The 27,477-nt window shown below is 42.1% G+C and overlaps 1 protein-coding gene across 5 annotated transcripts in view; it reads left to right on the top strand.

The window, feature by feature from the left end:
• Positions 1-26,750, top strand: part of dscamb (Down syndrome cell adhesion molecule b) — a 109,134-nt gene extending 82,384 nt beyond the window's left edge. For 2 of the 5 annotated variants that reach the window (XM_086035900.1, XM_086035905.1), the window contains 22 exons: positions 6,384-6,580; positions 6,711-6,807; positions 7,214-7,342; positions 7,925-8,092; positions 8,799-8,869; positions 9,928-10,171; positions 11,108-11,254; positions 11,876-12,031; positions 12,902-13,041; positions 13,202-13,355; positions 13,453-13,570; positions 14,691-14,857; positions 15,038-15,136; positions 15,913-16,101; positions 16,214-16,504; positions 18,133-18,309; positions 18,424-18,454; positions 18,537-18,652; positions 18,733-18,897; positions 20,605-20,805; positions 20,910-21,212; positions 25,443-26,750. In XM_086035900.1, the coding sequence (XP_085892026.1) occupies positions 6,384-6,580; positions 6,711-6,807; positions 7,214-7,342; positions 7,925-8,092; positions 8,799-8,869; positions 9,928-10,171; positions 11,108-11,254; positions 11,876-12,031; positions 12,902-13,041; positions 13,202-13,355; positions 13,453-13,570; positions 14,691-14,857; positions 15,038-15,136; positions 15,913-16,101; positions 16,214-16,504; positions 18,133-18,309; positions 18,424-18,454; positions 18,537-18,652; positions 18,733-18,897; positions 20,605-20,805; positions 20,910-21,212; positions 25,443-25,939 (3,857 nt within the window). In that variant the 3' untranslated portion in view covers positions 25,940-26,750. The remainder of the gene's footprint in view (positions 1-6,383; positions 6,581-6,710; positions 6,808-7,213; positions 7,343-7,924; positions 8,093-8,798; positions 8,870-9,927; positions 10,172-11,107; positions 11,255-11,875; positions 12,032-12,901; positions 13,042-13,201; positions 13,356-13,452; positions 13,571-14,690; positions 14,858-15,037; positions 15,137-15,912; positions 16,102-16,213; positions 16,505-18,132; positions 18,310-18,423; positions 18,455-18,536; positions 18,653-18,732; positions 18,898-20,604; positions 20,806-20,909; positions 21,213-25,442) is intronic. The other 3 variants (XM_086035904.1, XM_086035901.1, XM_086035903.1) reach the window with 3 other exon arrangements.
• The last annotated feature ends 727 nt before the right edge of the window (positions 26,751-27,477 follow it).

Genomic DNA, 27,477 nt, shown 5'->3' with positions numbered 1-27,477 from the left:
CGAGAAGGAAGATGCAACTCACCGCAGCAAGTCGATCATAATGATATATTTGGCACAGTTTTGACACTGGCTGCCCTCCCCCGACGCGACCCGCCCATTTTTCCACGGCCGTCTGCGTTGATCAGGTTTATTCGCTGTTATTGACTGCAAAATCCAGCCGCCGCCGAAGTTCCAACCGTTCAAAATCCAAAGCGACCCAGCGAGTGGGTTAGGAAAACAACCCAGCATTTTTTTTTGTTGTTGTTTTTTTTGTGTAATTTTTCCACATTCACAACTCTGGTGCCCCTTCCCTGGACACGTTTTGTTTACTTGCGCTGCTACTGTATCATGTAACACATGCAGCACACCTCATATACGTGTGAGCGTGTGCGTGTTAGCGCGCGTTAAAGGAACGTGGCATTCCGTGCATCTCTCCCTCGTTCAAATGCGTCAATACATCAATTAGAGGTTGACAAGGTGCTCGGGGGAAGAACGGTCTGCATATTTATCTGCTTTGGTTGCAATCTGCGGCTGCCTTTGCTTCCACTATTGACACCAATGAGAGGAAGTAAAATGATAAACAAGACATTATTTCACAATTTGCCCTCATTCCATTGCTGGCACCTGTTCAAAGTGGACAAACCCGCTAAGACACTGTTTATTTGGGGGCTCGTAAATCATTCTCTTTTGCACTTATTGCCAGCGACAGGACTAACAAAGTGGTTTTACTCTTAAATGAATATGAGGTTGATACGCGATACGACTGTGCGCCTCAGCGCAGGCAGAAAGCGTTTTTTTCGTGCTTTCCCTCTCATTTTTAGTTCATTCTTCATGATAAATTCGATTAGAAGTGATTAATCAAGTGTTTGATAAAAGACATTTCTCGTCCAAAGTCAGCCGGGCACTGGCGGAGCTAGAGGGGAGGCCACAGGGGAATTGGCACCCCCTGAAATATGCTTAGTCGCCCCCCCCCCCCCAGGCATCAGGCCAGGTAATTGACTTTTGTGTATTTTCAGATTTTTTTCCAGGAATTATTTTCCACATTTCCTTCCATCGCCCGTAGGGAACTTGTAATGAATATCTATCAGCATTTTCTGAAGAATTGTTTGGGTTTGTTAAAAAGAAAAAAATAGTTTGTTTTGCAGACACACTGAGAAATTCTTGGCCCTCTCATGTTTTTTCCATGGTAAAAAAAAAAAAATCCTAGCTCCGCCAGTGCAGCTGGAGAAGGCTCCACTGTTAAACACTTAAAACGTACACTGTTAAAATATGTTCTTTAGCTTTGAAGAATTGATGAAGTCTTGACTTCAGTTTAATTTAACTGGTAGCGAGAGCAACAGTATTTCAACTCTGCTTTCATCCACTTGTGAATTAGAATGCGTGAGAAATTTAATCCGTCTGGTGGGATACACTTTTAGTCACCATCAACATTATAGATTCTTAGTTTTTCTAATTATTCACTAATTCAGCATCCGCCAAGGCCAAGCAAAGCTTGGTTCTCTCGCTGTCTTTTTAAAAGAGAAATTTCATACTCTATTATTCAATGGAATTTTCAGTAGGATACTCAAGTACAAAAATATTTGTTGAGCTGCAGCCCTCTATTCAAATCACGCGCTATGCTGTTGTATTTTTATCTGTGAATAAAATCCTTCATTCAGGTCCCTGAGATTAACCGGGGGGTAAAAATTGATCCTCAAGTGTCTAAAATGACTACTCAGATCAAGTCATTGTTTAGCAAAACTGGTCCTCAAAGAAAAAGAAAGTTATTTGGAGCCTCGCGCATACATTTCGGAATGGAACATTTGCATGAAAGTGGATGGTGTCGACGCTTGGCCTTTCTTCAGTTCAGTTCACTGAGCAAACACAAGACTTGTCAGTTTGAGCTCGCTTTGCCAAGTCCTCAGATTTAGATGGCAAAAATAGCCCCCGTTAAGAAGCAATAACATTTAGAGCGCAGGCTCTTTTAATAGGACTTACTTAAAATTCATAGTTGCTGTGCAAAAATAAATCAGCAATTTTGTTCGGGGGGGGGGGGGGCGTCGGAAGGGAGATGATGGTTTGGGGCACCAGGGAGGAAGAAGAAGGGGCTGCCGGTGAATAAGAGATGAGCTCTAAGCGTCTCACAGATGCGCACGCACGTGTATATATATATATATATATATATATATATATATATATACATATATATATATATATATATATATATATATATATATATATATATATATATATATATATATATATATATATATATATATATATCGCTAAGAATGGCAAAAGGTGACCTCTGATTGCCAAACGGGGCCCAAAGATTTAATCCAGTTCCACTCTCCCCATTTGCTAGTTGTATCGTATGAGCGTCGATTATTATCGAACTGTATCACCAACAACTCTATGTTGATAAAAGTATTATTAACAATCCATTTTCCTTCATGAGGCTACTTCCTTCTCCGAATTGGTTTGCATTCACTTGTTGTGTAAAACCTGAATGCCGTCCCCAATGCGCGCGAATGTCCCTTTCCTGCCGAAGTCTTTACCCAGGCAAATGCTACAGGCGCGTGCGCCTCTCTTCACGCACGCATGCGTATTCAAATATGTGCGTGAGACTCCGGCATGCCCGGCGGACCTGTCTGCTGCGTATGAATAATCAAAGCGGTCGCTCTCATCATTAAATCATGGCTGTCCCGGTGAGAGCCTGGGGAGGCGCATGGAGCGAGGGAGCGAGAGGGATCATAGTTAGCGCTGCAGGGGTACATGCTCTCTCGCCCAGCCTCCATCGTGTAGTGTGGCTGAGATGTGTCGTGAGCACGGGTTGCTCCGCTTGCCCACTCAGCCCCGCAACACTGCTGCTGCTCTCACACACACACACACACACACACACACTCGGGCTTTTGACCATGCTGTGTACCAATCAGGCAGAAGCGTTTACTCAGAAGGGCGCGAATTTCAGACGTATAGGACAACTCCCAATGTTTGTTAAACAGGAAGTCAACCGAAACCATTTTTTTCTTTGTTCTATCCAGGCCCACTCGTTGAAACGGAGCATTTTGATTGCGTTTGCGGAATATGTGTCAAGTAGCAAAATCCGCCTGTTTTTAGCTATCTCCGGGGGCGGCCATTTTGTCCCGTCTGTCGACTGAAAATGACATCACAGATGCTCAGGGCTCTGATAACGACCAATCGTGGCTCAGCCTCAGAAAACAGGTGAGCTGTGATTGGCCGTTACCTGAGCCCGGAGCAGTTGTGATGTCATTTTCACTCGACAGAAGTGACAAAATGGCTGCCCCCGCAGATGGCTAAAACCAGGTGGATTAACTGCTATTCCACAATATTTATCAGAATGCCTTGTTTCAACTAGTGGGCTTGCATAGAACATATTCTTGAAAAAAAAACACATTTGGGTTGACTTGCCCTTTAAAGGATACTTCCGGAAATCAGAACGCAACCAAGAAGAGAACCAGAATTGTTGTTTATCTAAAGCTAAAGCGATGACATAAACTTGTTTAAATTGGTGTTGTACCAGCAGAAACTCCCCAATAGGCAACCGTGCTAACCACGTCTAATCTCCACCGTGCTGGCCCAGGGCAAAACATAAATAATTCAAAAAACAGCGTAACACATAATTTGCAAAGATTGTACACAGTTAGTTTATTAAAGCAAACAGCGACTGACGCTTGAGCATTTTATGACGTTTTGGGTGCAAGTGCAAGCATTGGCAATGAATGGTGGTAGTTGTTAAAAACATAACATTATGGTTGTTTTCGATACACATATTCAACAGAGCATGCGGGAGACCACAAAATCTCATTCCATTTTTTGTTCCCGCACAGTCAAATGATAACCTGTCTTAATCACAGTAGCTGCTTTGGCTTCCTCTCTCATTCCCTAAAACATGCGTGGTGGAGTAATTGACGACATTTTATCGTCCAATGACGTGAATATGTTTTTATGTATGTGCTCTCAGTCCAGGTTGTAACCTGCCTCTCACCCAAAATCAGATGGATAGTTTCCATCGGAGGTCAAAGGTTGTCGGACGGTCTTCAAACCTTTCAGCAGTCGTGATTCAAAATTCAAAGCAAATTTGAAAGAATATCCAAGCCGCTATGTCTGCTCGGGCCAACGTTAATATCTTGCCTCAGCGCGTTATTCATCCATTTCCAGATTTTTGTGTGGACGCTACGCTGTTGTCTAGTTTTGTCCTCCAAAATGATGGGTGAGATTGAGATTATACTCCCATTGTACCAATGCAGCACAGATATCTTTGCATAATTTCACCTGTGATGTGACGTCTAACAACAAGAATAAGGACAATACTCATAATGTGCTCAGTGATACAGATTAGCACATTCGCGCTCTCCGCTCAGAACTTCGGAACTAATATGGCGTAATCCAATTCAGCAGCTTCACACTTGCTCCTGATCATTATAGCCCGAAATCTCCGGACTAATCGGCCTCATGTAGGAGGAGCAAAGAAGGTGTGAGAATGAGTAAAAAAAAAAAAAAAAGACTCTGAGCAGTCTGGGTGCGAGAGAGGAACAACAGATACTCATTCTGCTGAATCACACAGACACGCGCACGCGCGCACACGCGCACGAGCACACACCGACGAGACGTGTTGATAATGAGTCCGGTGTGCGGTTACGGGCGGCACTCCGCCAGATTGACTCCACGCTCAGACCGATGGGAGTTCAGTCGGGAGTCACGGCTTTCTTCTTCGTCTCGTCAGCCTCTTCCTCCAAAAAAAAAAAAAGCTGCGCGTTACCGCTCACTGTCGTCATCAAAGCAGGCGGAGAGAATTTAGACCAAGTTATATGCTCGCGGTGTGTTGCAGGAAATGTACAAATAATGATCGAAAACCAGATCCTTTCTACAAACTGTGCGCCAAAACACTGACAAATAAACAAATAGATTACAAACATGACAAAATCTCGTACCATGGCTTTCCAGTAACAATGGGAACATTCGGTGTTCGTGAAAAGCGAGTGAACACTGTCTCCAAAGTTGCTAAATGTTTCCTTTCAGCCCGAAAGACTTTTTTACATTGAAAAATAATCGTTTAAAAAATGCTTTGTGCTGCGACATTACGGACACATACTGTATCAAAAACAACACGTAAATGTGAATTGCACAAGTCTCCTTCATTAGGGGAGAGAAAACCTTTTTTTTTTCGAAACTAGAGCCAATATATCGTGTCTGATCCATAAAAAATGATCCATTTGCTCATAATGATGTCTTTTTTTATCTATCTCTGCCAGCGACATATCGTAACTAAATACATTTTATATGCCTATCCGAGCTAACTTTCGGTGAGAGTTAGTGGAGCCGAGGTTTCAAAGCAAACATGGTGAGGCGGCGTTTAGCTGTTATGCTGCACACATATGGAATAAATCACCATTGGAAGTGAAGTCAGCCGCAAATATAAGTGCTTTTAAATCCACCTTAAGAACGATGCTTCCCCCTCCCCACCCTTTCCTTTGATTAAAGTCTTTGAAATGTTTTTAAAATCAGTTTCACTCTACGGTGTTTTTGTCATTTCAGAAAACTACTTTTTATTTCTCTCCTTTGCGTTTAAATGTCTTTAAAGGGGGAGTCCACCCCAAAATTTTATTGACAATAATATGTTCTATGCGGCTCCACTAGTTGAAACATGGCATTCTGATTAATATTGTGTTTGCAGAATATGAGTTAAGCTTCAAAATCCACCCATTTTTAGCCATCTCAAGGGGGCGGCCATTTTGTCTTTTTCTGTCGATTGAAAATGACATCACAACTACCCAGGGCTCAGGTAACGACCAATCGCGGCTCACTTGTTTTCTGAAGCTGAACTGTGGTCGTTTCCTAAGCCCTGAGCAACTGTGATGTCATATTTAGTCAATAGAAGTGACAAAATGGCCGCCCCGGATATGTCTAAAAATGGGTGGATTTTACGACTTAATTCATATTCCACAAACACAATATCAATCAGAATGCCGTGTTGAAACAAGTGGGGGATGCATAGAACATATTATTGTCAAAAAAATGTGCTGTTTGACTTGCCCTTTAAATCTTTGGTTGCAAAAGTGCTTAAATGTCATCAAAGTACATTTTGTTTTTTTGTTTTTTAATTAATCTAATAAGCTACTTTCTTCTATTTGCGTTGCCTTCAATGTCTCCGGTGTTCTCTTTCTTAATGCCTTTCGACGTGTGAAGCACATGGCGTCGCTATGTAAATAAAGTTGCCTTGCCTTACCTTGCCACGGATGCCTCCTGGACCGCTTGCCAGACAATCGTCGCGCACGTCTAAATTTAAACATTTAAACCCTCATTCAAAAGGATTGATGTGACTCTACTACTATCATGATCCCATGCAGCCGGTCTCTTTCTACTCACCAATCCATATTCCCTCCGTGTCGTCCAACCTTTAGTCCCGGCCATGATCACGTCCTATCCCAACACCACCCTGGCCACACAGGGCGAGGAAAAGAAGATGAGTTGCATAGCGCATGGAGAGAAGCCCATCATGGTGCGCTGGGACAAAGAAGAACGCATCATCAACCCTGAGACCAGCCGATACATCGTCACCGTCAAGGAGGTGGCCGACGAAGTCATCTCCACGCTGGTGGTGAGTGTGTCAAAGAGTCGGGCCCGGATTACCGCTGCACCTTAAAATCTTTCAAATGAAATATGTCTCTGGGGAAGTCACCGGTAAATGAGTCTATCTTTGATCACAGGAATGCGTGTTTTCTCTACAGATTATGCCCACCGTTCGCGAGGACTCTGGTTTCTTCTCCTGCCACGCCATCAACTCCTTTGGAGAAGATCGAGGAATTATACAGCTTACTGTGCAAGGTAAAACACACCAAAAATGTTGACTAAAAATGTTCTGTTAAACTATAGCACTTGCAATTGTTTTATATAAACGGGCATTTTAAAAACGTATATTTTTCTACGCCTTTGTGCTCTCTTTTTGACAAATCCGGCTTGCTTGAAGCCTTTCCGAAACGTGTCTCATTTGAATGATGTGAAAATATGCTCCTTGATAGCCTTATATGAGAAAAAAAAAAATCAAATATGCAGCCTTGTCATTTACTGCATACTTTGTAATGAATTCTTGTACCCCCTTTCTGTTTGTTATTATTACTCATACAGAAACATAGGATGAGATCAAAAGAATTGTGCTGTCCTTTCTATCAGGGTTCTATGTTCAAAGCAAAAGTGCTTTTATTGTATTTGTTTGATTCCCACTTTACCCCAGAGCCTCCTGACCCTCCTGAGGTGGAAATCCGGGAAGTCAAAGACAGGACCATAGCGCTTCGCTGGACCATGGGCTTCGATGGAAACAGCCCCATTACGGGATATGACATAGAGTGCAAAAACAAATCAGGTACCGATCATCTACTCGATATTGATCTGGATGAAGAATTTAAGAAAAAAACTTGAATTGAAGTGGAAGTCAACCCAAACATTTTTTTTTAATAATATGTTCTATGCAGGCCCACTAGTTGAAACAAGGCAATCTGATTAATATTGCGCTTGTGAAATAAGAGTTAATCAACCCGTTTTTAGCTATGTCAGGGGGCGGCCATTTTGTCACTTCTGTCGACCGAAAATGACATCACAACTGCTCCGGGCTCAGGTAACGGCCAATCACAGCTCACCTATTTTCTGAAACTGATCCATGCTTGGTCAAGCCCTGAGCAACTGTGATGTCATTTTCAGTCGACAGAAATGACAAAATGGCCGCCGCCTGAGATGGCTAAAAACAGGCGGATTTTGCTGCTTAACTCATATTCCGCCAAATTATTAGTCAAGCTGCTTCACTAAGGACCCAGAAATCTATATGACGTATACCAACTCAAAAGCACATCGTCTGTTTTGGTTTTTAAGCGTCTTTTCATTTGTCTTCTGTCCACATTATGACGAGGCAACATTTCCGATTGCTCGTCTTTCTGTGTTTTCCCTCCAGCTTCATGGCTATCAGCCCAAGTGACCAAGGATGTGTCACCGCAGCTCAACCAGGCCACCATCATTGACCTGCACCCTTCTTCCACTTACAACATCCGCATGGTTGCCAAGAACATCATCGGCAACAGCAACCCGAGCAACGAGCTCACCATCACCACCGATGAAGCCGGTTAGAGAGCGACTCACTCTTTTTCATCATATCATGCCCTGAGGCTTTTTTTTTTTTTTTCACTCATCTTTAGTGAGGCATCTATCAGGGCAAAAGTGTTTAATGCTCGGAGGCCAATTTTGCTAAACACTGCAGTATTTTTTTTTTAACAATCATTTTCAAACCTAAATACCATTAACGCAATTTTGAACTCACGTGTGTTTGTCCTACATGTTGCTACATAGAGCAACTTCAGCTTTACGCAGGCGCCACTATCAGTAAACAGCAGAGCACTCTTGATGCCATAAAAGTGAAAGTTAGTCATGAAATAACTATTAAGAGTTCACCATCGCATGCAGTTATACGGGGGGGGGGGCTTTTATCTTACCCATCATTCTGGCGTGTTCGCCCTCAATAAATGTTAATTTATTTAGTACTTGCACTGATTCTCCCGTGAGCACATTAAATTAACTTAATGAGATAAAGCATGAAATTCAAAGTAAGTAAAGCATTTGTCACATTTAAATGCTAATGTTGTTGTTTTTATTATGCTATTAAGCTGCGAGGCACATTAAGGACAGAGAGCGCTCAGATGCCGTATTTTTAACTCGACAGCACCCTCTAGCGAAGTTAACATGTAAACTAAATTGCCCTTGGATGGCTGATAATCTGTCGCATTTAAGAGTCAAATTCCTGGTAATGTTGACTGATGGATTTCATTCTGCAGCTCCAGACGGTCCTCCACAAGATGTCACTCTGGAGCCCACCTCCCCACAGAGCATCAAAGTGTCCTGGAAGGTACGTTGACAGTCCAGGGCACATTAGCAGTAGGGTCCAAAGTCTGGCCTGGGGGCCTTTTGCAGCTTGCTTTTATTCAGCCTACCACACGTTCTAATAATACATTAAAAATATGACCTGGATCAGGAAGTTACAAGAAGAAATTAAAATGTTAAAAAATGCCTCACAATTTAAAATAAATGGGTAAAAAAAGGGCAGTGAAATAAGATATCACACTTTGTATTTGAAATTTCTGTTGTAAAAAAAAAAAAAAAAAAATTGAAAATTGGTCAGACTATTTTTTTCAAATTGTAAATGTTTTGAACAAATGAAAATGATAAGTAGAAACGTGAAAAGATAACATGGGGGAAAAAAATGTTGAAAATAACACGCCACAGCCCTTTTAGTAAAAACAATTGAGGTCATACATGGAAAGATACAAAACATGGCATTTTTACAAGCCTAAGAAACTGTTTCTAGGCTCTTCAAGCTTCATCACATGTTGTTTGTTCGGTCCAGTTTGAATGTTGAATTGTGCCGTCGGTACAAGAGGTTCATTCATAATATCAAATGGTTGAAGCGGTCACATGTTTAACAGGGCAACAAATATTTTAGGATTGGCCTTGTGAATTAAAAAAAAAAAACAACAACAACATTAAGGTTTGAGAGCAGCCTGCCAGAAATTCATTAATGGAATAAGAAAAGCGTCCATGTGAGAAGAATTCTGCCGAATGGTTTTGACAATGGGAAGAGAGTCTGTCAAGCTTACGGGTCAAGTTGTATAAAGACTTTTATATTATCCTAAGCCAAGCAAGTAATTGTGATGCCTTAATCAAATCACTGAAACAACAGTAAACAAAACAATATTCGAACACAATTTCAAAACTTTGTTCTCATCGGGAAAGCTCTGAAATCTTCTCCAAAAAAAAAGAATACAAATGTCTCAATATGGACAGGCCTGATCAACATGAGATACGCTGCATGAACTGTACGCAAATGTATATATTTTTTTTTTCGCCGTCTTTATTTTACACTCCAAAGTGCTCACATGGTGACTGATTGCTTCTCGTCTCCGGCAGCCTCCCCACAAGCACTTGCAGAACGGCGTGATCCGAGGCTACCAGGTGGGCTACAGGGAGTACAGCCCCGGAGGAAGTCACCAGTTCACCATCATCAGCGTGGACACCACAGGAGACACAATGGAGAGCATTGTGCTGGACAACCTCAAAAAGTTCACGCAGTACAGCGTGGTAGTCCAAGCGGCTAACCGGGCCGGGACTGGTCCGTCCTCGCAGCAGGTGGTCACCAAAACCTTGGAGGACGGTAAGCATGTGTGCGTGTGTGTGTGTGTGTGCGCGTTCATGCTGATTGCGCATTTCAAATTTAGCACGTTTTCTTGATTATAATTTAGCTGTTTTGTTTTTCATCGGAATTAATGGATTACAACTGACCTAAAATGAGTCCAAGCTAAAATACCCAGTTCATCATGCGATTTAGTAAGATGTATTCAATTTATGCAATGCTACCACCAAGTGGACTATTTTAACACGCCAGTAGTAGAGTGGAAGCTCCAAAGTCAAACACAATCCAGTCTGTGCCACTGGTTGACTTCCAATTTGTTCGAATTCCAAAACAATCTTTCCCATAGGAAATAAGATAAAATCTATTGATTTATCCAAGGTTAAAACTGACATTATCATCATGAAAATCTTCATTCGTTTATAATAAGATGTAACTACCGGTACTGTAAAATGTAATGAAAGGTGTTGCTGGAATTAATTCTATTGTTTTTTTTTCTTTTTTTCTTTCTTTTTAAATGGTTGAACTCCAAATTGTACCACTTTAGTGGCATTTGGAAGTTCCTCTGTGTTTGAATATATTCATAATTTTAGCAGCTGTGTCAACATGGGCCAAAAATGACGGATGAATGAGAGTATGACTGAGAATGATTTAATTTAAGATGACCTTATTTTTGGAAGCTGATTCTTTTGCTGAACAGCTTTTAAGGTACTATCTTAACAAATTGGGAAAACCTCTTCTAAAACCACGCATTTCTAGTTTTCGTAGTATTTATTCAAAGTGTTATCTGTCTTTTTCATTCAGAAGAAAATAATATTTCCAGATAAGTGATTAAGTCCAGTTCATTTGATCGACACCTAAATGGAACATTCAAGACTATTTTCGAAATCGATTTCAGTTCACATTTCTTTTTTGCGTTCAAGCATACAGTAAGACTATTGCCTTTGTTTCTACTGTCAGTGCCATCACGGCCTCCTGAAAATGTGCTGGCTGTAGCCAAGTCCCCCGAGGTTATCTCCCTCTCCTGGATTCAGCTCCCGAGAGAGGCTCTCAATGGGAACCTGCAAGGCTACAGAGTCATCTACTGGGCAAACCTTCCTGATGGAGGTATCAACACTGAAATTGTCACGTTATACACAAATCAATGCAAGTTAATTGCTGTCGAAGCCTTCATTTAAATTTTAAATACTGTACATATTTTCCAATGCTGGGCTTTTGTAACTATTCCACCAGGGGGCAGTGTTGCATCATTATACTTTACCAGAACGTCCTATAATGTTTTGAAAGTGTTTCTCAAATTGTGTATTTTAACTTTGCCATGATTTTCAAATTGCATTATGGGTTTAATTTCAACAGCATTTTACGCATATACTATTTTGTCCCTAAGTGTATTTTTTTTATCCCTCAATAATTCAAGATTCATTTGATATGTAAGGTAATCCGCTGTTTCTCTTCCAATTAAGAAGGCTATATTGTACATGCTGCTGTTGTTGTTACATTATTTACACACACACGCGCGAACACACACGCACTCACGCGCCATTTTGGTGAATTTGATGGAGGTGCAGGTGAACAAAAAAAAAAAAGATATCTGTGCACACCCGGCCGGGCTATAGTGTGGTGTCCCTTTCCTTGTTTCGGATATAAGGTCTTCAGTGTTCATCGTGATAAAACGTCAACGAGTATAATGCATACTGGGCTCATAAATTCGTTCCCTCCTTGTGTTAGAACTCGGAGAAATCAGGAACGTAACCACCAGTCAGCCATCTCTGGAACTGGATGGACTAGAGAAGTACACTAACTACAGCATTCAGGTGTTAGCCTTCACCAATGCTGGAGATGGCGTACGCAGTGAACAGATCTACGTGCGGACCAAAGAGGACGGTAAGACACTGCAATTGGAAAACAAACGTATACCAAATGTTCATATTCAGGTATTCAACTTTCCATATATATTCAGTCTGTTCTGTAATTCCTCGCATTGCTTTCCTCACATTTGGGTTGCAATGAATGGATCGACAGCACCTTCCACCTCATGAGATCGATTACAAAATGTGTGGAAGAAGTGTCGTAAAGATAAAAATACTCAGGTTTAATAAGTGACACTATTTATTATTGTGGTTGCTGTGGTGTAACTGTACTGCATCATGCTTAGAGGTGAAAAATGTGTTTCATCTTCACATGTATATTCCGGTACATATTTAAAGTCACTTTTTTCAAAAAATATGTTCTATGCAGGCCCACTAGTTGAAACCAGTCATTCTGATTAAGATTGTGTTTGTGAAATATGAGTTAAGCAGCAAAATCCACCTGTTTTTAGACATCTCAGGAGGCGGCCATTTTGTCACTTCTGTCTACTGAAAATCACAAATGCTGGGCTTAGGTAACGACCAATTGTGACTCAGCTTCAGAAAACAGGTCAGCTGTGATTGGTCGTTACCTGAGCCCCGAGTAGTTGCGATGTCATTTTCAGTCGACAGAAGTGACAAAATGGCTGCCCCCTGAGATGCTAAAAGTGTGTGCATTTTGCTGCTTTACGTAGATTCCACAAACGCAATATTAATCTGAATGCTGTATTTCAACTAGTGGAAAAAATTCTTCTTGAAAAAAATGTTTGGCTTAACTTCCCGCTTTAAAAAAAATAAAATAAAATGGAATTATGGAGTTATTGCCTTTCTAACAGAGAGTAATGATACCCTCCCTATTTCATGTTTGTTTTCTTTTCTGAGTTTGCCTTATTTGTGTCCATCCCAGTTCCCGGTCCCCCTGCGGGCGTGAAGGCGGCTGCCTCCAGCAGCTCGGTGGTGTTCGTCTCCTGGCTGCCACCTCTCAAGCTCAACGGCATCATTAGGAAATACATCGTCTTCTGCTCGAACCTGCATCCGATGGTAATAGTGTTTGTGTGCCACAGGATTCTCCTTTTTTTTTTTTTTTCTTCTTCTTCTTCTTCTTTTTTTTCCGCAGTTCTCGTACAACGGATGACTCAAATTGCAATGCTGTGTGACAAAGTTGTCCACACTGATACAGTAATCTCTTCTCCTCTCCAATTTGCAGGTGATGAGCGAGTTTGAGGCCTCTCCCGATGCCAATTTCTACAGGATCACAAATTTGGCACGGAACAGGCAGTACAGCATCTGGGTGGTGGCTGTGACCGCCGCTGGTCATGGCAACAACAGCGAGAAGATCACAGTGGAGCCTCTGGCTAAAGGTGCAGTGGGCTAAGAATAGTTCCAGGATGGTCTTCCCTTTGCATAGGTCTCTTGTTTTAACATTAATTTGTTCCAACGCTTGTGTGTCGTATTTAGCTCCGGCCAGAATTTTAACCTTCAATGGTACAGTGACCACTCCTTGGATGAAGGACATCGTCCTGCCGTGCAAATCTGTCGGGGACCCTCCTCCCACAATCAAGTGGCTCAAGGGAAAGTAAGTCACACGTCAATAATTGTTACCCCAAAAACATCCTAGGGTACATTGCAGAAAAACTATAGTCAATCTATGTCATCCCTGTGAACACAAAATGGGACCCAGGTCACTTTTGTTGGGTCACTCATTGTTATAATAAATGAGTGTAAGATGCATGCTCACACTTTCTTGGCATAGGACGTTTAAATTCAGGAGTGATATCACAAATTATTTTCAATTGTGTTCTTGATGATTACATTATGTTGTACTGGGTATATAAGCATGAAAAAGTTTGGGTAGTGTCAACCATCATAATCATAATCATAATAATAATATCAAAATTCATTCAGTCATTTACAGAGGAAGTTAACCCAAACATTTTCTTCAAGAATATGTTCTATGCAGCCCATCTAGTCTAAATACGGCATTCGGATAAATATTGCGTTTGTGGAATAAGAGTTAATCCACCCGTTTTTAGCCATCTCTGAGGGCGGCCATTTTGTCGACTGAAAATGACATCACAACTGCTCAGGGCTCAGGTAACGACCAAACACGGCTCAGCTTCAGATGACAGTCGACAGAAGTGACGAAGATGAGCTGTGATTGGTCGTACCTAAGCCCTGAGCAACTGTGATGTCATTTTCAGTCCAGAGAAGTGACAAAATGGCTAAAAAAGCCAGAGATGGCTAAAAATGGATAGATGAACTCTAATTCCACAAACGCAATATTAATCAGAATGCCGTGTTTCAACTAGTGGGCCTGCTAGGAGCATATTCTTGAAAAAAACATTATTCGGGTTGATTTCCCTTTTAAGACATTTGCATCCCACTTGTTGCTAGGCAGATTTGGGGGGGACTCGCAATGCCGATGAACAAATGAGGATAGTTTACTATAAGTTTTCTAACTACACCAACTTTGTTGTTTCCATTAAGTAATTTGGGGATCTGCTGCCCCACAAAACAGAGTCCGGACAGGGAGATTTGAACACAGTCAAAGTCTAACATTATCAACATTATCCCCAAACAGAATTCGAATCAAGGACACATTCACTTCTGCAGATGTGCAGTGTAATGTAGTTGCATACTTTGTTTTGGATAGTAATCTGTACGGTATTTATTGTCCAATCTCTTTTTTTCTGCAGCACCAATGGGACTCCGACACCCGTCCTGGTGGATGGCCGCCGGAGCGTCCACACCAATGGCAGCTTCATCATCCGCACGGTCAAAGCAGAGGATTCCGGCAACTACAGCTGTGTGGCCAGCAACAACTGGGGCTCGGACGAGATCACGCTTAACCTGCAGGTTCAAGGCAAGTCATGCACAGATCGTTCATTTAAAAAAAAAATATATATATATTTATATTATAGGGCCCGCAAATAGCGAAAATCCGTGAGTAATTGATTATAATTGCATTGCAAGTATGCAAGGGTCCACCGTGCACCAAAATGTTGCATCATGCACTGAAATGTCTTTATCCTTATGTGCTCAGTGCCTCCTGATCAGCCACGTCTCACAGTGACCAAGACCACCACAACTTCAATCACGTTGTCATGGATACCGGGAGACAATGGCGGCAGCTCCATCAGAGGTGAGACAATCTGGCAAATGAATCTGCAACCTGTAATGTAGAATCGGCAAGCACGTTACCAAACTTTATCCAGAGTGTCTGCGGAGCCTTAAAAAGTCTTACATTTCATTTTCCAAAATGAAGATCCTAATGATCTTTTTCAATTTCACTTTATCCTTACATTTGCTGTTAAAAAAAAAAAAAGTCTTAAAATGCTACAATGACATGATCGACTCAATTGCCATACGGTATTTTGTTGTAATTTTTCCGCAATCAGTAAAAAAAATATTTCGGGATTTTTATGAAAAATATTATTTGTTCAGTTTTTGTGATCAAATTTTTTGAGCCTATTTCGCAGACTCCTATACGGCATATTTAGTGAATTAGAGCAGTTCAATTAAAAAAAAAGTGGCTTTACCAAAGTCTTAAGTCTTAATTATAACTTCCTGAAACCTGCATATAAAATTAGAACAGACGCCTGATTGCTTTAAGGTCTGCAGATATTTTGTTTTGTCAAGTTAATATTATTTACCTGCGCGTTGTGCACGTGTTTCATTTGCAGTATTTACCCTTTACTGCATATTTTGCTTGTTGATCGCTCTTACTTTTACGACGTTCGCATTTGTATCCTTTCACCTTATTTGATCAAATGTGATAGCTTATCTCTGTCCTTCCATCCCTTCATACTATTTGACTTTTATATAAAATATTTCATCATGACTGCTCAACAAATACATTGCCAAACAGAACTGGAAAGATTTTCATGACATAATCCTATCCTCTTTTCATCGGCAAAGGATACATCCTGCAATACTCGGAGGACAACAGCGAGCAGTGGGGCAGTTTTCCAATCAGTCCCAGCGAGCGTTTGTACCGTCTGGAGAACTTAAAGTGCGGCACCTGGTATAAATTCACCCTGACGGCCCAGAACGCCGTCGGGCCGGGCCGAATTAGTGAGATCATCGAAGCTAAAACCCATGGGAAAGGTATGAAAAAAAAAAAAAAAAAAGGATAGATTGGTGGATTGATGTTATGAACCATGTAAATGGAGTCCAAAAGCCGAGCTGCTGCTGTACCGTCTGTGCGTCTGCTCCTCAGAACCGCAGTTTGCCAAAGAACACGAACTCTTCACCAGCATCAACTCCACCCGCGCCAGACTCAATCTGGTTGGCTGGAACAACGGCGGCTGTCCAATCACCTCCTTCATACTGGAGTACAAAGCCGTGGACTCGGCCACCTGGACCACGGCTCAGCGCACGTCGCTGACCAAGAGCTACATCCTGTACGACTTGCAGGAGGCCACCTGGTACGACTTGCAAATGAAGGTCGTCAACAGCGCCGGCTCGGCGGAAAAGAAGCTCACCTTTGCCACTCTCAATGCAGATGGAAGTGAGTTTGACATTTTGGCACATTTATTTCCAGTAGTGATGTTTTTAAAAAAAAAAAAAGATGCTGCTATATACTTACTTATGTGATTTTTATTTTCATTGGGTGATTGCGATCTGCACTTTAATACAGACATGAATTCCGCAGAGCGATCTTGTGTAATCTTGATTTATACAAACAGATAGTTGAATCTCATTCATTACCAAGTGAAAAGTATGAAATTGATTTTTCCGAAAATCCCCCGCTAAAACTTTGTGGAGAGTTTCCGGACACTTAGCGGAAAATGTTTTGCCCTTTCGCAAGCTTAGTGGCAGGCACTTGAATGTGTCTGCCACTCATTAAATCACCGTTGTGTTTGTGAGCTGCCACTCAGTCAGTTGCTATGACTACAGTAACACAACATTGGCGTCACTGACCGAGCTAGGATTTTTTCATGGGAGTCCAAGGATATCTCAACGGGTCCACAAAACAAAAAAATTACAACAACAACAAAAAAACAAAAATCTTCATTAAACACTGATAAACATTCATAATATGTTCCCTACGGGGACGGGGAGAAATTTTGACAGAAATTCCCAGGAAAAAAAAAAAAAAAATTATCAATTATCTGGCCTGGGGGCGGTCCAAGCATATTTCCAGGGTTGATTATCATATGCATCTACAAGACTCGCTGTCACGCTTCCAGTGGAGAAAGAAAGCTGCTCTTCATATTTAATTGTAGAGCTTTATTGTGCAACTACCGATTGTGCCAGCACAGTGAAAGGACGCCTTTAAGGCGGACAGACAGGAGGCGAGGAGAGCGCCACACTCCACTGTACTCATTAATTTTCTTTGAGGGCTTTTGCTTGAGGAGTCGAAGCTGCCTGTCAGGGATGGCGCGTGTGCGCTTGGATGTGCTTTTTTTCCCGTGTGTGGGCAAACACGATTTTGTGGGGGAACTTGTCAGTTTGACAGCTGAGCTGCTGGAATAAAAGCAAAACATTCAACACGAGCCTCACATGGATCACGGCAAAATTTCTTCTCTAACTGGAGGGATTGTAGACAAGTGCCTGATCATTCTGAGATGTAATAAATGCTGTAAACACAGAAAACTTGTACTTGTTTCAAATGTGATTCAATTCACGATCCATACAGGGTTCTTTCCAAATCTTTTTAAAGAATCATTTGGTCTATAACACAATTCAATGAAAAAAAATAAAATTGTAAGTTATGGCTGCTCGATTATGAAAAAAGATTCATCCTGATTATTTTGGTGATAATTGCAATCATGATTATTCAAACGATCATTTTTTGGGGCGTACAAAACAAGGAAAATGTTTTAATGTAAAAAATATAAAGACAAATACATTGAAAAATTATAATTATGTATGGTAAGTTCCTTTTGGACCAAAGAAAATGTATTTTATAATAGGTGCAAATGTATCAATTCAAGTCAGAATTCTTTGTGTGAACAAACATTTTTTACAATTACGCCAATTCTGTAATCGTGGATTGTAATAATCGTAATCGTCATTGAATTTCGATTAATTGCCCTATTGTCAGGACGGGAACTACGGGTACATGCTTTCACTCTTTTTCATTTAAAGCCACTAACGCCCCTTTTAAATTTGTCTAAATGTGTTTCTTTCAAGGTACCATTCCTCCTCTGCTGAAAACAGGCGATCCCATCTCAGACAACATGTCGGGAAGCGGCGGTCTGAAGATGGTGGTGACCATCACGTCCATCCTGGTGGTGGCCGTCCTGGTGTTCATTATGCTTCTGGTGCTAAAGAGGAGACGCAGGGAGCAGAGGCTCAAAAGACTCCGAGGTACGAGGTTTAAACAATCTCTTTCAACAACTGCCCTGCATATCCGCTGCCACTTTTGTCAATTTTGACACCTTTCTATCGCTATTAACTCAAGTGTCATTGTTGACTTCACAGATGCCAAAAGCCTGGCAGAAATGCTCATGAGGTGAGTATTTTTCGTCCTCGCCCGTGCCTCCTTGCACAATCCGAGGCAACATAAATGTCTTGCCCCTCATTGATGTGCGCAGTAAGAACACGCGGACGCCCGAAAATGTCAACAAGCAGCAACAGACGCTGAGAATGCACATCGATATTCCCAGAGCGCAGCTGCTCATCGAGGAGAGGGACACCATGGAGACAATCGGTAAGACCTCGATGATCCATTCAAAGAACTGCGGTTGGCTCGCGTGGGTTTTATTTTTGATCTTTGATTTTACTGCGCAGACGACCGGTCCACAGTGCTGCTGACCGATAACGACTTCGGCGACACAAATAAGCAGAAGTCGTCCACGGTGACGCATACGGTCCACTACCAGTCTCTTTCCCAGGCCACCGGACCACTGGTGGACGTGTCCGATGCCAGGCCCGGAACCAGTGAGTCCCACCATTGTTAGTGCCCATTTCTATTTCCTCTTTCAAAAATATTCCATGTTGTTGTACTACTTATTGCTGTCATCATCGCCACGGAAGACGGCATTTTAATGTCCGTTTAGCAACTGCGACACAACCGAGTCGCACGTAATTGGTCATTTTCCCTCATTGCATATTTCTTACTGCAAGCTAGTCAGCGACTCAATGAGGTGACTTCCGGCTGCCACCAATGATGATGATGATGACTCAGCAATAGTGCTGGAGAGTGACTTTGTGTCGGTGCTCCATCGAAGCGGAACTGATGAAGTTCTCGATACTTCCACCTTGACACATCGTCACCCAAGTCTCCCCGTCGTTCTTGCGCTTACTTATACAAATTTAACAGTGAAGTCATACATTGCTAAAAGAGTACGCATTAGACAGCTATTAACTACTTATCATACTGAGTAGAGCCTCCTCCAAGGTCAAGATTATATCGTTGCATTTGAGCACTGTTCTTACTGCTCTGTCAATGCCTTCACTTGTCCTCAATTATATTTGACCGTAATGGCAAAAACACAAATAAATACGTTATGATAAAAATTTTTTACGACTATCCTGACCAAAATGCAATTAGGCTTGATATCAGAGGTGGGCATTCCATCAGATTGACGGACAGGTCCATCCGTCTCAAGCGGATGCCCATTTTGTTGACGATTGTCGAATGATGGGACAACTTTTAAAGATGAGGGACTGACGGATGACAGAAGTGGGTTTTCATCCGTCAGCGTAATCGTCATCCGTCACTGACGGATGCCTGGTTTTTTTTTTAATGTTTTTTTTTGAGGAAGACCAAGTGACGGACCAATGGACTTCTGAAAGACTTAACCGACGGACTGACGATTACAATTCAGTTCGTCACGAAAAATGACGGACTGACGGAAGTGTGTTTTTATCCGTCAGTGTAATCCTCATCTTTCACTGACGGACCGTTAGTCCGTCACTGGCGGACGCCCGTTGTTCGGACGTTTTTTGGGGGGGACCGACTGACGGACTAACATACTTCTGAGGACTACCTGACAGACTTGACTGACGGACTGACGATTACAATTCAGTTCGTCACGAAAAATGACGAACTGACGAATGACGGACGGGTACCCTGGCCGTTGACGGATAACAAATAACGGACTAGCAAAATGGAGTAAAATGCTCACCTGTGTTTGTTATTTTCACACAGTGTACGCTTCATTAAAAAAAATAAATAAATACAACGGTCACCATAGTAACCAGGACCTATATTATCTGCTTTAAACTATACCACGCTCTCCCTCCTAAACAAGATACTCTTTAGTAGGCACGTGGTTACTTTCGCTTTAACCTTGGTAGTATTTCCTCATTTGAAGCAATTTTTCGATATATTACTGTTTATGCGTTCAAACACTCGGTCACCACTTCACTAAGCCTCATTCATTCATTCTGCCTTTGCAAAGATAATTAGGCTCAGTTTTGACCGACACTTGCGCAAACGATTGTGGAGTATACTGAGAGCGGTCCCTAATATTTTTCTACGCTCACGTCGCTAAATTGAAAAAAAAAAGTCGACCGAAATATCCGAAACACCTTGCGATATGATTGAACGCACTTCGACAAATTCATTATCTTGCCAAATAACGGTGAGCGTGACTGTCAACACTTTTCCCTGGCCTTTATGGAACGATACATTTGGCGCCCTTCTCGCCCCCCAAGATCCCACCGCCAGACGCACTGCCAAAGCTGGTCCTGCCGCCGCACGAAGCCGATACGCCAGCCAGTGGACTCTGAACAGGCCACACCCCACCAGCTCTTCACACACGCTGACCACTGACTGGAGACTCCCCACGCCACGCGCTACCGGATCTGTGGACAAGGAGAGCGACAGCTACAGTGTCAGCCCATCACAGGACACCGGTGGGTGACCAATACATGTGTTGCCAAACATCAAGGGCAGAACGCAATACACCGTACCCCATACGTTTTGAGTGTTGTCGTCCCAATATGCAACTTACCCTCAGATCGAGCACGAAGCAGCATGGTGTCCACCGAGAGCGCCTCCTCCACCTATGAGGAGCTGGCCAGAGCCTACGAGCACGCCAAGATGGAGGAGCAGCTCCGCCACGCCAAGTTCACCATCACCGAGTGCTTCATTTCTGACACCTCCTCCGAGCAGATGACGGCAGGGACCAACGACTACACCGACAGCCTGACCTCCAGCACGCCGTCCGAGTCGGGCATCTGCCGCTTCACCGCCTCGCCGCCCAAACCTCAGGATGTCAGCCGCGTTATGAATATGGCCGTGCCCAAGGCGCACAGACCCGGTAAGGATGCCATCGTGTCTGTGATTTGAGGATCCAGTCGTGCTTGGTTTCTTCTAGGGACCTCTTAATATCGGCAATATCGCGATATCGCGATATTAAAATTGCCACATTATATCGTCGTGGCAATGTCACCATATTAATAGCAGCAACGCTGTTTAAAATCCCGTTGTTTTCCAATTACCGTATTTTCCGGACTATAAGTCAGGTTTTTTTTTTTCATCGTTTGGCGACTCATGTGTGGCATCATGTGTGCCATCGTTTGGCGACTCATGTGTGAAATTATGAACCTGTATATCATTTCACATTTCAACCCACATAAAGATAAATCCTAAAAGCTATTAAAATGCATGAATAATCTCAACGGTTAAAATCTAATATTGTGTTAAATAAGTAGGTGGAGGACTGGAGGAGGGGGCGACTTATACTCCAGTGCGACTTATATATGTTTTTTCTTCTGTATTATGCATTTTATGGCTGGTGCAATTTGTACTCCGGAGCGACGTATAGTCCGGAAAATACGGTATGCAGTTCCAGCACCCTCTGGTGGTTAGTTTATTAGTGCAGTTTAATTTGATGCCGCTAATCGCCAGGAAATCCTGTACCAATGCGGTTACGGAGCTCAGTCGGTGTGAAAACCCCGTTTGGTTCTCAACCTGGTGAGGCGTCATAGAACAGATAAGCAGACTGCACAGAAAAATGTCAGCAGTGACCCCCGAGGTCAGTTCAGGACAGTTCAACGAGACACTTCAAATCCGGCTGGCAGTCAAACTGATTGTTTGACTACGTTCGTCATGCGTACGTATTACTTTTCATTTAGAATTGACACGTGGGGAGGAACACTTGACACATCGTAATACGTCTTCAGTCCGATCGTCACTGATCCAAGACTTTGATATATTTTCCTCTTAATGGCTCTATAATTGAGTTTGGGTTCTGTTCAAATTCATTTTGCTGCACTTTGCTCATAAAGTTTTCACCTCAGCAGATGTTGTGACACAAAAATCACAGAACTGAAGAGCAGCAGCAGATTAACAGTTTGTTATACTCACATCTCATCAATTTAGCAATTTGCCGCCCGGCGGATATCGCAGATCTATATTTTTTTTCAATGAGCAAAACACTTCTGTCTTTATTGAAGCTGATTATGCCTAATAGGACGTTCATCATTATTATCAGCATTAATAGCTGCCACGCGTGCGAATCCATGAATCAATCCTTCGAGGTCGTTGCTTGTCACAAAGTCGTGAGCTAATGTGTTCCTTTTCTGTGTAGCATGTGCTGTGTATACAAAATCTCAATGAGATCCAATAATTGTGAACTACGAACGTCGCAGTAGAACATAAACTTTTTTTAATCTAGTACGCTATATTTGTTAGGTACGGTCAAGTTGTATTTAACTTTTAAATACAATTCATTTTGGACAGTTTGTTTTGAAAATTCTTGTGTATATTTGGCAAGCTCCATACGATGATGTGCAAATCCTTTTCAACCTATATTAAATTGAATACATTAGCATACCTGTCAACTTGTACGTTTTCCCCGTATTTTATGCGTTTTTTGATCATTTCAAATCGTGTACGCCGTATAACAATATTTCTACGGGAGAAAAGAAAATTTTAAACTCGTTTTTTGTTAGACCGATCTCGTCTTCGATTCCGACTGCAAACTTCGGCCGACTTTCACGAGCAAAGCTTAGATTCACTACTTTGTGAACCACTGCGTGAGGAAATAGCCCAAGAACAACTTTTCTCAACGTACAATAGCAAAATAATATCATGAAAAGAGAAAAGACCATCGACCCGCGGAGGTCTTCTTGATGATATAAATGTAGATTGTGCACTTGGATCGACCGCATGCAGTCCAGCGAGTCTATTTCCGCTTCCGCAATGTCAAAGCCTCTAGCGCGCCAAAGCGAATGAAGGGAGCCCCTTGCATTGGCCAGAACGTCAACTGTGTTCACGCCCACAATGGCGCAAATGCCCACTGAGCTAATCGGCTGGTTGTGGTATCAACAAGTGTAATAATATAATCACCATCATGCGCGGTGCCACGGAAGATTCGATTGTAAATTCAGTCTTCCATTTCCTTATGTTCAGCGCAGTTTTCCCTCTCTCACTTATTATTACATCAGCTACATTGCCAGCGGGTGAAGATTGGTATAAGATTAGAATCATCGTAATGTGGATCACAATCCCCTAAACCCCGAGGTGAACCCGTGTCACAGTGTGAACGTGATTTTAATGAGATTTCCAGCCGTCGGTGTGCCGTCGATTCAAACAGAGGGATTCTAAAAATGGAGTCAAGGTGACAGAACCCTGGCTTGCAAGGAGCGTGTATTATCCGTCGAGGGTACAATGGAGGATGCGCGGTATGTGGGGGCAGCAGGCTCTCCTCAATGTCATCGTTAGCCCAATTTGTAAAAGCTACACTGCGCGTAAAACCTCAGCAGCTTGACAGTAAGATAGATTGTGTGGCTTGTCTTTGTCAGAAAATGTGATTATTTTAGGAGGTTTGATTTGATTGTGATTGGGTTTTTTTTGTTTTGTTTTGGGTTTTTTTACTCTAATGTAATTCACAAATTCTTAATGGATTATTTAAAAGTTAAGGGAGACTTTTAAAAGGGGATGAATTGGTGAAGGGGACCAAAAAAAAAAAACAAAAAAAAAATTGGAACGATCAGCTTGCATCCTACAAATTTTAAATTGATCAACTGAAGTCAGCTGAGCAATTTTGAATGCGTCACGTCATTGGAGTAATGAGGGGCAATGGAAGCCTTTTGTGGCTCTCTGACTAGAATGTTTTGGTACAACTCACAAGACTAAAAGTGGTGGGGAATGTTGCTTCTTCGGTTGTTGTAGATTTTCTTTTTTGCATTGCTGGCTCTCCTGGGGCACATTTTGTACTCACATCAATTTGCTTCTCTGTTGCAAAATATAAACTTAAGGATTGTACTTTCAAAGGCAGTACATTTGTTGAGGACTAGCTTAGTATGTTAAGTCCCTGCTGAAGTGGCTTTCGTAAGGTATCAGTTGGCAATTATGACTTGGCATGTTGCGTATCCGACTATTTTGTAATATTGTAGCACTTTAGTGTCTCACTTTACTAACCGGCCACGTTCCAAAGCTGAGGTGCTTTTTGACCACTTTCTTAACCTTCCTAAACAACCAGCTAAGCACTTTTTGCGAGACAAACTTAACGACCGCTAATGTCTCGCAGAGCCTCCCGACGAGAGGTTTAAAAAGTCGCTGGTGTGTTCCTTATGTGCATGTCGAAGCAGATGACTGCGTAAATGCATCTGGAAAAAGCCAAGTGGCAAAGTCGAGGGAGAACATGTTCAAGGATTTCAGAAGGTTGCTGGACCATGTTTCATATACACAGCAGGGATGGCCAACCGGCAGCCCGATGAGTGGCCCCCCTTGATTAATCTCCCCCTCGGCAAAAAATGCAAACCTAAAAAAAATTCTTCAAACATTTTCTACAAAATACAGGGGGGGGGGGGGGTCCAAATGTTGGGGAAAAAAAATCTAGAAATATGCAAATCTGCCGGTGCCAAACTGCAAATATGCAGAGGTTGATTGTAATTTTAAGTTGCAACATCAGCAATCACCACAAGATGGCAGAAATGTCTCAGTTGCGTTTATTGTGGGTCCTATACTGCCCTATACTACAATGTGAGTAGGCCTTTTTTTTTTTTTTTTTTTTTTAATTTATTTATTTATTTATTTTTTGCTGATTTTGAATGATATGCAGAACAAACATAGTACCTCAATGATATCAACAATTTGGGTTGGTTGGTTACTTGTGAAGCAGTTTTGTGCTCTCCTTCAATGATTATTTTGATGCAAGCGAGCACTAACAAATTACTCTTTGTTACTTTGTTTGCCTCAAACCCTTCTATTATACCTCTTATATTACATTTAGATTTTATGCATTGACAAATGTACTATGACAAATGAAAAATACTAAGAGCACATATTTTGCACAGATTTTCTCCATATTTAAAACAGCATTTTGTCATACATCTCTTATCGCCAAAGTAAGCAGCACTGATGGAAAAATTGTGGCCCCCTCCAGCATTTAAGTTGCCCATCTCTGATGTACAGAAATATCAAGCTGGAATAGGCGTAGTCCTCCAATGTCAAACAATCCCAAGAAAATGTGTCTTCCATTTGATTGATTGATCGATTAAGGCGTCTTCAGATGTCTTCTCTGTCCATTTTCGCCACTCAGGAGGAGAGCTGGTGCACTTGCCACCATACCTCCGCATGGACTTCCTTTTGAACCGCGGTGTGCCCCGAGGCGGCGGGGCGAGCGGCGCGAGCGGAGGAGGAGGAGGCGGTCCCGGAGTGGGCGGAGCTTCTGCTGGTGCTACGGGAGAAACAAGAGGAGGCGGAGGAGGAGGAGGAGCCATGGGCCAGACCTGCCTGGAGCCCCAGAGGAGCCGTACCCTGAAGAGGCTCCCTCCCATGGAGCCCACCCCCATGGAAGTGCCCTCGCCCAGGGAGGTGCAACAGTGGCAGCCGGGAACGGCGTCCACCCTCCCGCACAGGGATGCCCGGGAACGGGGAGAGGCTCGGGGTGAGGTCCGAGCAGAAGTCCCCCCCGCCGGGGACCTGGCCCAAGCACAGGCTGCTAAGCTCAGCACCTCCCAGGAGTCCCTGCTGGACTCCAGAGGACACCTGAAACAAAGCAACAACCCCTATGCCAAGTCGTACACTTTGGTATAACGCTGGGATGACTCTGCAGACACACTGTCGGACGACGGGCACACCGAGGATGGTTTTCCACAACACACTTTGTTGTATATAGAGCCGTTTCTGACATGCGTCTGATGGTGATGCTTTCCCTTCGCTCTGTCTTTCTTTCTTCCTTTCTTTCTCTTTCTCTGAGTCTGTCACTTTTGCTCTCATTTCTCCCCCCCCCCCCCCCCTCGCTCTTCTGTGTTGCTTTGACACGTTTCATTCCCTCGCACCTCTTTGGGATCTCACGGCCGTTATTTTCTACTTGACTATTCTATTCTTTTATTCTAAAGTTACGACACACGAGAATTGCCAAAATGATTTATTTAATGATTGAGATAGAGGGGGAAAAAAAAAAATGCTATTGAATTTATATCAAGGACGATTATAGTCATTATTATGATTACTATTGTTTTATATATATATAAATATATATATATATATATTAAAAGATCATATTAAAAAATTAAAGTGTAATGGAGGAAGATCAAGAAGTAATCTGAAGGTGAACAATGCTTTCATAATTTATTTTCTTTGTTAAAGTAAGTTTGATGATTGGGTGACCGAGGAGGTATTTCAGTGGAGGAGAGTGACGCCAATGTCGATCAATTGTAATCTTTATCAAACTCTCCTGGCGACTGCATGGCGGGAAATCACAAGAAAGGTCCTTTTTTTTTTGTCACAAAAAAAAAATAAAAAAAAAATAGACAATGTGAATATATATAAAGAGATCACTTTTATTTGTGGATATTACGGGGGAAATGATTTGGTTAATAAAGTCCTTAGTCATGTTTGCACACATCTGTTTTGGAGTCCATGGCTTGAACCCAACGTTACTGATTTTTTTTTTTTTTTTTTTTACTTGACCTTCAGTCCTGGCCAAGCTATTTTCAGTTTTTATGTTTTGGAATTGTTTTCCACTTTTTCAAGTTAAAGGCAGTATAAAGTTAAAATAATAATAATAATAAACATTATTTTATACGCTTTATATGTTTTGATAATACACCACTGGGCTGAACACACGGATGATCCAAAATAAATAAATACATCAAGGTACTAATATATCGTAGCTTTAAATAACATAATGGCATTGGCAACCTGCAAAATAGTGTGCTCCAAAATTATTGGCACCCTTGGTTAGTGAGTTAAAAGCCTTTGAATAAGTTAATTTTTATTTTTTATTTATCTTTATTATTTTTTTGCAGAAGCATACTCTTATACTGAAAATTGTAGACATTGTAGACAAGGATTTTACATAAGGGAGTACTCCACATGAATCACCTCAAATAGAAATATACAGTTTTGTACAAACAAAAACAATTGATACTAGGAGAAATGTTGAAAAAGATTCCTGCTCATCACCTTGCTCTGGTCAACAGATGGCGCTATGACGTCACATGTATGTTTACGTGTCTCACTGAGCAGAGTTTGCAGACTTTTCAGCAGGTGGAAAGAGGGTGGAAACTTGTACAGCAAAATCCGTGTGACCAGCTCAAGTGAAACATCATCAAGGGTGACCCTGCAGC

This window comes from Filicampus tigris, chromosome 7 (genome assembly GCF_054856515.1).
Source record: "Filicampus tigris isolate MCC_2025a chromosome 7, RoL_Ftig_1.0, whole genome shotgun sequence".
Taxonomy (NCBI): domain Eukaryota; kingdom Metazoa; phylum Chordata; class Actinopteri; order Syngnathiformes; family Syngnathidae; genus Filicampus; species Filicampus tigris.
Note: the sequence above shows the minus strand (reverse complement) of the source record. Positions and strands in the feature narration are given on the sequence as shown.